The sequence below is a fragment of the Myodes glareolus genome, chromosome 4 (genome assembly GCF_982192425.1).
Source record: "Myodes glareolus chromosome 4, mMyoGla1.1, whole genome shotgun sequence".
In the NCBI taxonomy this organism is placed as follows: Eukaryota; Metazoa; Chordata; class Mammalia; order Rodentia; family Cricetidae; genus Myodes; species Myodes glareolus.
This window is the reverse complement of record NC_142029.1, coordinates 29,017,409-29,028,652: the sequence shown is the minus strand read 5'-3', so window position 1 is coordinate 29,028,652 and position 11,244 is coordinate 29,017,409. Positions and strand designations below refer to the sequence as shown.

At 44.7% G+C, this 11,244-nt stretch overlaps 1 protein-coding gene and 1 pseudogene across 5 annotated transcripts; one reads left to right on the top strand and one right to left on the bottom strand.

Moving 5' to 3' along the window:
- The window catches only part of LOC148122222 (contactin-4-like), a 29,602-nt pseudogene extending 29,039 nt beyond the window's left edge, over nt 1–563 (bottom strand).
- Nucleotides 564–4,921: 4,358 nt separating this feature from the next.
- Nucleotides 4,922–10,766, top strand: Gcnt3 (glucosaminyl (N-acetyl) transferase 3, mucin type). 5 transcript variants are annotated; one of them, XM_085689289.2, is made up of 3 exons: nt 4,922–4,936; nt 5,339–5,455; nt 6,913–10,766. In XM_085689289.2, the coding sequence occupies exons 2-3, from the start codon at nt 5,408–5,410 to the stop codon at nt 8,278–8,280; spliced, it is 1,416 nt and encodes a 471-aa protein (XP_085545415.1). In that variant the 5' UTR covers nt 4,922–4,936; nt 5,339–5,407; the 3' UTR covers nt 8,281–10,766. The 5 variants fall into 5 exon arrangements, with proteins under 5 accessions (XP_085545415.1, XP_048280132.1, XP_048280134.1 ...); XM_048424175.3 differs by lacking the exon at nt 4,922–4,936 and having other exon boundaries at nt 5,319–5,455; XM_048424177.3 differs by lacking the exon at nt 4,922–4,936 and having other exon boundaries at nt 5,443–5,562.
- Nucleotides 10,767–11,244: the final 478 nt, after the last annotated feature.

The following is an 11,244-nucleotide window of genomic DNA, read 5'->3' as shown; positions in this document are numbered from 1 at the left end:
GTGAATGTCATCATATTTTTGCAAAGATCCTTAGTCCCTTCATGTCATTCTGGACCTTAGAAGACACCTTCCATGCTCATTCAGCTCCATTGTCAATCCTCAGAGGGGTAAAGGACCCCAGTGACAGGTCCCACCTTTAAGGTATGGCTTTGCCTTGAGATGTGCCTGGGATTCTAGTGGGGACTGGCCCTTCTTCCTCCGTGCCAGTGCCATACATATCTCCACGACAGAGTCAACATGAAATTAAAATGCGGGATTCACTAACCATCTTTCCTCATGTCTTCCCAAGCCCTGTAGCCATCCTGGCCCTCGTCTTCCTGGACCCCTTTGCACACAGCCCGTTTCCCCTCCTACACCGGCTACTGCAGTCAGTTGCAACACATCTTGATGTCATTCTCTCTGAGGCTATGACGTCGATAGCTTATCCCGGGCTTTCTTTCCAGTGTAGGGAGGTGAGTTCTGGGTCTTTTCCCTCACCATATCACAACTCCCAGAACTATAGCTCGGTCTAGAGCAGTGGTTCTTACCTTCTGAACGCCATGTCTCTTTAATACAGTCGTCATGGTGGGGTAATCCCCACACTAAAACTATTTTTGTTGCTATGTCATAACTGTAATTTTGCTATTGTTATGGATCATAACGTAAATATCTGATATTCAGGCCCTGTGAAACGGTCGGTTGAATCCCAGAGGTGTTTCAGCCAATAGGCTGAGAACCACCAGCCTCAACTCACAAATGCTGCTTGTACCCTTCTTGAGTTATTCTATGGTTAAGTTTGGTCTTTGTGGGCCGACACTGAAGCCAGTTTACTGATAAAGAGATTGCCAGTGTAGGCTTCCTCTGCCAAACTCTTCACATGTGCCATCGTTACAGCAGGGGCTGGAGAGACGGCTCAGTGGTTAGAGCGCAGACTTACAGAGGAAACAAGTTCAGTTCCCAGCAGCCACGTCAGGTATCTGAGAACAACCTGTAACTCACTCCAGAAGAGTGATTCTAACGCCCTCCCCTGGCTTCTCAGGGCACTTGCGCCCACATGTGAGTGCACACACACAGACATGCGTACATACATACCCTTAATTACAGAAAAAAAATCTTTAGGGGATGGAGAGATGACTCCGCAGTTAAAAGCAGACACTGCTCTGGCTGAAGTCCTGAGTTCAGCCTCCGGTGCTCAGGCTGGGGAGCTCACAACTGCCTGGAACTCAGCTCCAGGGGGGACTCTGACACCCTCTTTGACTTCCTTGGGCACTTACACTCAACTACACACCCCTAACACATGCACACATATTTTTTAACATAGTTAAAAAATAAATAGAAAAGAAAATCTAAAAAAAAAAAGTCATAACAAAAAGCCTGTAATTCCGATGTTAGTACCTGCTGTATGGGAGCTGTCACCAGAGCACAGACGGACAGAAGCATTTGCTGCAGGCAGAGTGCAGCACAACAACGCTTCAGACCCAGCCTTTCCAGCCAAGGCCGACACTTACTTCTAACTACTCTGCATGTGGTGCCATTAACATGCAGATTATTTCCTCAAAATATACCCCAAACTGGCTAACAAGATTCTCACATACATTTTACAAACAAGGATACCTTTTTCAGTTATCTTAAGAATAAATTATGTTCACTTTATTGACTCTATAATGCAAGTTTTTATGGGAGAGAAGGAACTAGAGGAGAATGACTATCAGAGAAAGACTATCTACACAGATATTGGAGAGATTTTTCTAGACTTGGATTTTTGGAGCCAGATGTTTATGTTTTAAGATTTTTGCCTCAGAGATTTTCAGAGGCCGACAATAGAACGTCATGAGAATAAAGACCCCAGAAGCTGGAAGAAGACAGCCCAAGGATAGGAGGGGCATTGGGAGCCCTACACACCTCTGTGACTTTTGGTGGGTTTCCACCACCAGTCAGAAAGTGCAAGGAGGCCAGAAAAAGAAAACATACAAAGATATGTTTCCTGCGTCTAAAGTAGTGGAAACGTACATTCATCGTCTCAGATGAGGTGAGTCTCTCCAGACCTTATTTTGTGATGCTGGCGGCAAGTCAGAAGACCAGTTCGGTTTGCCAGTAGCAGCTTGGCAGCCTCTGCCAGTAGCGGGCGCTGAACTAGCTAGACTGGAGGAGGGACTTCCGGTTCTCTTCCTAGTTCCTGTTTCTGTGAGCATCACCATGTCAACGCCTGCTGACCTCTTAGAGGCCGTTCGTTTTATTTTTGTGCCTGCACTATGACCAGTTCACAGGAATGACCCCCGCTGCCTCTAAGAGGTCTGGATCTCAGTCTAGGGTCCCTGAGCTTAGACAGCAACCTCCGCTCTAGCTGAGCAATGGCCCCTTCCTCGGAGGTCTGAGTTTAAGCTTCTAAGGGCTCTCTATCCAAATTTCAGTTTTGGCAGTTCTCCGTTTCTTGATTTCTCCAGCCAAGGAGTGGTAAAGCTGTCGCTACTTCCAATGGCGCCTGCCTGAATATCACCTCCATATTCGTTATTACTTTAAACCTAGATCCTTTGGTGTTGGGGGTGCTGGTGATCGAACCCAGAACTTCACATATGCCACGCAAGCACTTCACCGCAGATCTGTACTCCCAACGTCCTAGATAAGTTCCTTACATTCAGTTGTTTTCTTCAGTATTTGCCAGGGAACGGTGCCCTTTGTTAGAGGTAGCTGGGGACTGGTCAAACGCCAGCAGTCCGGAGAAAGATGTCTCCCACCCTTTATTGCAAAAACCACATCTGAGGTGCTCAGTGAAGCCCAACATCCCATAGTGTGACCCCGTTCTCCAGACTGTGAGCAGCACTGCTATCAGAAGTCATAGCGATGGAGATCTACTCTGGGTGACTGTGGGTAGTTCTGTGACCTCAGGTTCCTACGGCCACCACAGGCACACATAAGGGACTTCAGATTTTGAACAAATAATATTTTCAAGTTACTGAGCATTGTGCAAGGCAAAGAGTTTTATTATGGCAATTCATGTATATAATGTGCTTCGATCCTGTTCACGTATTACTCCATTTTTCCCCACATTCTCTTTCCCCTTCCAAAGCCGTAATAGCCCTTTGTCACTATCATAAACCCCTGTTCTGCAGCCCCTCCCCGTGCCTGAGTACACAGGAGAGTAAACATGCTGCACCCAAAAAAGAGGAGCACTTTTTCTGCTGCTCTATCGATAGGTATCTAGGTGAATCCCTTATATTGGCTGTTGTAAATTGTGCTACAATAAACATGAGTCTGCAAGTATCTCCATGGTAAGCTGACTTGGGTACCTTAGGGTGAATACTCGGAAATGGGTATAACTGGATCACATAGAGGTTCCATTTTTTTCTTTTGAGAACTATGCATACTCATTTCCATAGTGGCTGGGCTAATTTATATTCCCATTATAAATGACCAACATTTGCCTTTTTATTTTTTAAATAGCTATCTATGCTGACTGGAGTAAGACTGAATCTCAAAGATTTGCATTTCTCTGATAGCTAAGGAATGGCTACATTTTCTCATGCACTTATTGGCTATTTGTGTTTTTTGATTAAAAATTGTTAAGTTCATTTGCCCATTTGTTGATTGGATTATTTATTGTTGAATTTCTTTTTAAAGATTTATTTTATTTTTAAAATTTTCTTTATTTATTATGTATAGTGTTCTGCCTGCATGTATGCCTGCAGGCCAGAAGAGGGCACCATATCTCATTCTAGATGGTTGTGAATCATGATGTGGTTGCTGGGAATTGAACTCAGGACTTCTGGAAGAGCACTCAGTGCTCTTAATCTCTGCAACCCCCTTAAAGATTTATTTTTATTTTATGTATATGTGTGTGTTTGTGTGAGTGTAAGTCATGTAACTACAGGTACCCTTGGAGGCCAGAAGAAGGCAGTGGATCCCATGGAGCTGAAGTTACAGGCAGCTGTGGTTGCTGAAATCCAAACCAACAGGAGTCCTTTCCCTTACTTTTGGCAGAAAGGACATAGGGCTCCACTGACATACCCGTGGTTGCATATCAAAGCCCATGGTGGCCTCCAGGCTCTAGGTCCCTATTCACAAGGATGTGTTATATAGTCTCTCCTCATCTCCCCAGGCTTCCCTCCTCTTTATAAGGAACAAGATTTTCTCCTCTGCCCTGCTATTCACCTTTCTCTACATATAGCCCTGCCCGAGTGCAGTCCATTAGTTCCTCTTAGCTCTGAATTCTTCCAAATGCATCTGGTTATTTTCTCTGTCACCTCCATGTCCATACTGCTTTCCTTTCTCTCTGCTCTGGATTCTGGAGGTTTTCTCTCCCTCTTATGCACAATAAAAAGCCTTAACCACACCATGGAGCTGCCATGGCAGCAGTTTTTCTTCTCCTCCCTCCCTCCCTCCCTCCCTCCCTCCCTCCCTCCCTCCCTCCCTCCCTCCCTCCCTCCCTCCCTTCCTTTCTTCCTTCCTTTTTAAAAAAGAAGAAATTCTATTTTTAAAATTTATTAACTTATTTCTATTTTTATGTGCATTGGTGTTTTACCTGCATGTATGTGTGAGGGAGGGTGTTGGACCCTGGAGTTACAGTCAGCTGTGAGCTGCCATGTGGGTACTGGGAATTGAACCTGGGTCCTCTGGAAGAGCAGTCAGTGCTCTTAACCACTAAGACAACTCTCTAGCCCATCTGCAGTTTCTTAACTGTGCCCCCTTGCACACATCTGGTGCTGAAACCCTAGCATATTTAGTTTTTTCTCTCTTTCTCTCCCTCCTTCCCTTTCCCCTCCCTCCTTCCCTCTCCTTTCTTTGCTTCCTTTCATTTGTAGCCGGCTTTGCACTCATAGAGCTCCACCAGCTTCTGCCTCCTACGTAGATTTGTTTGTTTTTGAGGCTGTTACGATTGGTACTGGCTTCCTTTGCACAATGAGTTGTTGGTGCCTAGAAAAGCCCCTGATTTGTTGTTGATTTTGTGTCTTCCTCCTTTGTGAGTTTCAAGTCTTGAATGTGTAGGGGGGCATCACTTGAAAACAGGAAATTTGATTTCTTTTTTAATTTGTGTCTTTTTATTTCTTCCTCTTGACTAAGCAGGAACTGTTTTCAAGGGTGAACTGGTTTTCGTGTGTGTGTGTGTGTGTGTGTGTGTGTGTGTGTGTAAAATAAGAAAAAAAAGTCTTTGTATATTTTTAGTGTCTTTGCCTCCTGAGATGTTGCAGGCATACAAAGAGTGACATTTTTACTTCCAAATCAAAGAAGCCTGGTATATTTGTGTGTTAGATGGCAGAGAAAAGGGCTGGCAGTTCTTGCATAGTTCATGAATAGTGTCAGGGCAGGAGAGCACTGGCAGAAACTGGGCTCTTCCGGCTGAAATATTTTCTTGCTTTCTCAGATGCAGCGAGGTTTTTCCCCTGCCTTCTTCACCTCCCAGAATGATTTGTGCTTGAGAATACAGTCCTGAATGGTTTACCTAAGTTCACTCCCCTTTCTGAGATCAGGAAGTCCAAAGGTGAGTGACAGAACCACCTGGTGGGTGCTCTCTCCTTTGCATAGGTTTAAGGAGCCTGGATGCGCTCTTTGGATGTCTGGTGAACATCAGCAAATACATGCTGGAAGGTAAGGAGGGAAGGGCTGTAGTGTTAATATTTATCTACATAGAACCAAACTAGCCTTCAGTCCACAGACTCACAGCATTGGAGAATGCTCCCCTGAGCAGCCAAGAAGCTAGAAAAGGTGAGTGTGCTTTGTTTCCTTCTTTCTAAATCTTACCCTAAAAAGTTATTACTGAAGAGGATACAGTCTTACGTTCACAAAGAGAGGAAACAGAGGAGAAGAACCTGCTGGAAGGATGTGTTATATTTCCAATTATTTTTTGAGATTTTCTTTCCTTGTAAGTCTGTTTTTCTTTGGTGGTATTCAATACCTTGTGTTGTATTTAAAAAGCAAGTATGGTTTGTGCAATAAGCATTAAGCTCGGAGAGAGAAAGACTCAGGAAGGCAGAGTGGAGGGATCTCCCTAGTCTTTTAACCTGTGGTATTTGCTAGATACCCAGTTTCTGTTTTTCTGTCATAAAATAAGCTCAGTGATCTAGTTAGTTGTGAAGATTAAATGGGGCAGAGTAAATCTCGTTCACAGATAAACAGTAAATGATCTGCGTGCACAATCACGCTCACATCTGTGTAGAGATAGATTTTAAACCCGATGTAGAATTTGACTGACTGCTGTTAATGTTTGGATAACATTGAGTTGCTTTATATCTCCCCCCTCCCTCCCCGCCTTTTTCAAGACAGGGTCTCTTTATGTATTCCAGGCCAGCCTGAAATTCATTATGTAGATAGGTAGGCTGGCCTCAAGCTCAGAAATCTGCCTGCTTCTGCCTCTTGAATGCGAGGATTAAAGGTGTGTGCTGCCGTGTCTGACTATTTAATATTTCTTTAAAGACATTTTAAAATGAAAAGTTAGCCAGATACAAGATCTGAGTATTGAATGATAAGGGGCGAGGAGAGTCTTAACCCAGAGATTAACACACAGAAGCAAGTGTTGCCTTTTTAAGAGATTTGATTCTAGAACCTGATGCTTGAGTCAATTTCATGTTTGGTTCCAAGCCCAGAAATTCTAGACCCCAGATAAAATTTCTCTCTAGGGCTTCAAGGCTTGGGAAAAAGGAAAAGGGATGAAGGGTGGGGACTTCCTCCACCTAATTACACCTTTAACTCAAGAGGGCCTGGATCTGACTTCCCTCTCCCCAGAGGTAAGGGTAGAGCCAGTTCTGGTGGCAGTCTGGTTTTTATTTTTTTTTAAATTTTTTTAGGGCTATTCTAAGTCTCCCTCAGCAAACGTGGTGGATGGGATCCTTGCCTGATCTTTATGTTTCTCCAGAGAAGCAATCTCTTCTGCCACTAGTTTGGACCTTCCTGGGAAGATGTTTAGTTAGTTTTTAATCCCAAATTCTTTGTTCTGTTCAGCGAGTCCTCCTACCTCCTCTGCTGGGCAAAGCTGGCCGCTCCCCCTCTGCGAAGATGATCTCATGTAGGAAGCTCTGTTGGCGCTATCATGTGTGGACCCTGGGCTGCTACATGCTGCTGGCCGTCATTGCTCTGAAACTGTCCCTCAGACTGAAGTGTGACTTTGATGGCGTGGATCTGAACTCGAAGGAATTTCAAAGCCAGCACTGCAGGGATTTCCTGTACAAGACCCTGAAGCTGCCAGCAGAGAGGCCCATCAACTGTTCTGGGGTCACTCGAGGGGAGCCGAAAGCAGTGATCCAGGCTCTGCTGAATAACCTGGAGCTTAAGAAGAAGCGGCAGCCCTTCACAGAGGTGGACTATCTTAGCATGACAGCAGACTGTGAGCAATTCAAGACCAAAAGGAAGTTCATACAGTTCTCACTGAGTAAAGAAGAGGCCGACTTCCCCATTGCGTATTCCATGGTGGTTCACGAGAAGATCGAGAACTTTGAAAGGCTGCTGCGAGCTGTGTACACCCCTCAAAACATATACTGTGTCCACGTGGATCAGAAGTCCCCAGAAACTTTCAAGCAGGCAGTCAGGGCCATTGTGTCATGCTTCCCAAATGTCTTTATAGCTAGTAAGCTGCTGTCAGTGGTCTATGCTTCCTGGTCCAGGGTGCAGGCTGACCTGAACTGCATGGAAGACTTACTCCAGAGCCCCGTGCCATGGAAATACCTCCTGAACACCTGTGGGACAGACTTTCCCATCAAGACCAATGCTGAGATGGTCCAGGCCCTCAAGCTATTGAATGGGCAGAATAGTATGGAGTCAGAGGTACCACCCCCACATAAAAGGTCCCGCTGGAAGTATCACTATGAGGTGAAAGACACATTGCACATAACCAGCAAGAGAAAGACCCCTCCGCCTAATAACATAACCATGTTTACTGGGAATGCCTACATGGTGGCTTCTCGAGACTTCATTGAACATGTATTAAACAACGCCAAAGCCCAACAACTAATCGAATGGGCAAAAGACACCTACAGTCCTGATGAGCACCTTTGGGCCACCCTCCAGCGTGCCTCCTGGATGCCTGGATCAGCTCCCTTGCACCACAAATTTGACCTCTCAGACATGAGAGCTATTGCAAGGCTAACCAAGTGGCAGGACCATGAGGGAGACATTGAGAATGGGGCGCCTTACACACCTTGTTCAGGAGTCCACCAGCGGGCTGTCTGTATTTATGGGTCTGGGGACCTGCACTGGATACTTCAGAACCATCACCTCTTGGCCAACAAGTTTGACCCAAAGGTGGATGATAATGTTCTTCAGTGTTTAGAGGAATATTTACGTCACAAAGCCATCTACGGGACTGAACTCTGAGACAGACTGCAAGATGATTGCTGCCTGTATGGCAGGAAATGCCAGGACTTACTGGGGCAATGTGGGGTAGGCACCTGGGGCTCTGGACTCCATGTGCCCGATAGAATGTGGGGGCTGCTATTGGAGCATGGGTAAGTAGACCTCTGCCCCCTGGGAGCTGCTGCTGGTGAATGTGGCTGCTTTCCAGCCACGTTCTCTCCCCAAGAGCCCCTCTTTGGCTTGCTTCCTCAGAACCAGAACAAGAACTACTGTTATTTGGGAGGATAAAGTAGGAACACGTGGCCAGGGACTCTAGATTTTGGGTGGAGGTTTCCTGTGAGGCTCTCTCCTGAGACTCCGTTTTAAATATTCCTGGGGTTTGTCAGGGGAAGGGAACTTTAGTGGAAAGAGCCCTCCCCTTTTGTACTGTTAACTTAAAATAAATAGTATCCAAACCAAAAAGTCCCATCCCTACAGTGTTATCTGTGACTCCAGAAACAATCTAAACAGATAAAATGAGTGAGACTTTTCTTGTGTTTTGAGGACACAAGCGGCCGGCAGGAAAGTCTCCACGGCAAGCTGTGTAGATGGCAACCTGAATCCTAGAGCTAATTCTCTCGTTATAGAAAGCCTTCCTAATTTTGTTTACATTGTCACATCCTGACTTTTCCATAAGGGGAAGGACAGAGTGATTTAACTTGCTCGACCACTATGTCTTCAGGAGAAACGCATGGTAGCGTCACAGCCAAGGCTTACCGCCCTGTACCAGAGGCCTTTTCACTGGAGCACATTTTGGTAGGGGAGAGGCTGCCCTGTTAATGATTAGGCTGGGAAGTGAAAGTCTTGCTAAACCAAAATGCCTGAGTATTCTGTGTTTAAACCTCTTGAATGAAAGCTGCTTTGTTTCATGATGGGAGCATCAGGCTCACTGTGCGCCATTCTGTCGATCGTGCATTTCCTTGTGGGGACAGAGGAATGTGTGTAAATATACATGTACAAATGCTGAAGTATGTAAATTTACAGGTATACACTCCCCTGTGAAACCTCTTCCTCTCCGAAGACCCAGAGTTATTCTAGTCTGTAATGACCAAAGGGCACTAAAAACGTAGGCAGAACCTTAGACTATGGTATAGCTGACTTTCTGTGTGGCTGTCCCAGAAGAGGCATTTATGTACAAGTTAACTCGTGACGTTTGAATGAGGCTCTTGTCAATATGTTACGATGGTAACTTGTCTGTTCATAACAAGTCTTGATCCAGTTAAGGCTTCCTCTCCACGGGCAGCTTTTACTGTAACCCACATCTCTTAACAGTTAAGTGTGTGATTGGAATTTCTTTCTTTTCTTCTTTTGGTTGTGAGGCAGGGTTTCTCCACACAGCCCCGGTGTCCCGGAACTAGCTCTGTGGTCTAGGCTGGCCTTGAGATCCGTCTTCCTCTGGCTCCCCAGTGCTGGAAGGGGTGCATCACCATGCCTGGTGGAATTTTCTATTTCAAAGTGAGCAATCAATTTCCTTTAAAAAAAAAAAAAGATTGACTTCCCTGGGTAATGGGTCATGGGTCATGGGTCATGGGTATTGTCACTGCAATAGTGAGTCCTTTGCCTCTTGCTCCCAGCCTTACCTCAAAGGTGACTGGTGGGTGGTTACGGGCTTGGTGAAATCTGTTTTTAGCAGCAGTGACTATTCCTGGCCCTTCCCAGAGGAGAAAGGAAGAGGGGTTGTAGCCCTGTGGGATGTGTGTAGGAACACCTCGTAGAAGACACACGTCTTCATGGCCAAGATTCTCTAAAAGCTTTCATATGACTGAGCTGTAGCTTTTCATAGAAATTCATTCAAGCTATTGGTCTGTGGACTTGTCATTTCTGGGGAAACAAGTTTCTAGAATTTTCCAGAATTAAAATTTTCTCTAGAAAATGAATGGGTTAGGTGGATGGAAGTAGGATTTTTGTTTGTTTGTTTGTTTGTTTGATGAGGTCATCAAACCAGAAGAAGCAAACTTCACCTTGCTCAGTGGACTTTCGAGGTCACGTGGGAAAGCCAGTGGTACATCTGTTAATTTTTCCTTTTTGAGTCTTATCTGTTTCTTTAACCTTTCTCTGGAAAGAAAAAGCCTCATAAATGAATTGAGCTATTATGTTTGTGCCAACTTCCAAGGCTTACATTTCCTCCTCACTCTGATTGCTTGGTTATCACAGAGCTATATTCTAATAACTGGGTCTTTGTTGCATGTGCCTGCTCATTGCATTTGCTCTTGGTTTAATGAAATTTTACTGAGAGAAGAAAAAGCAGTTGCTAACTTTGGGGCATATAGTTTAGTTGGAGGTAAGCTGTTTGGGAACGGAGAGACTACTATCTTGTCTATTTAAAGTATCTTCACTGAGTGAACCAAAGATCTATCCTTATGTGTTCTACTTAGTCATTATTTATTGCAAAGGTGAATAAATTATGATTCTCACTTTTATAAATCTTGATGTACTGACAACTAATAAAATAATTCATTCCAAACATATGAACTGAGTTCTTTCTATTTATCACACATCGTTATTGAATTTTTTATTACATTTATTCATTTATGTGTGGAGGGAAGGGTGTTGGGACACACACATGCCATGGCTTCGGTGAGGTGGTCAGGAGACAATTTTTGGGAATAGGTTCTCTCCTTCCACCTTTGGATTCCAGGATTAAACTCAGGTTATCAGGCTTTGTGGCAAGACCTGCTTAGCCACCTTGCTGGCCCTCATATGGTTATTGACACTGGGAATACAACAGTTAACGAAATGTGAAAATTTCCACATTCTCATTATTCATTATCAAAAGTGCCAAGCGCTAGAGAAAAACTGAAGGAAGTGATGGAGACCTAGGGAAAGTAGGGTGCAGTAGTGTGAGGCTGTTTTATATTTTACAAGGTAGCTAAGGAAGCCCCCAGTGAAAATGGCACTTTCTGGAAAGAGTCCAAAGGAGACAAGGGAGTGGGTCATGGGGATTAA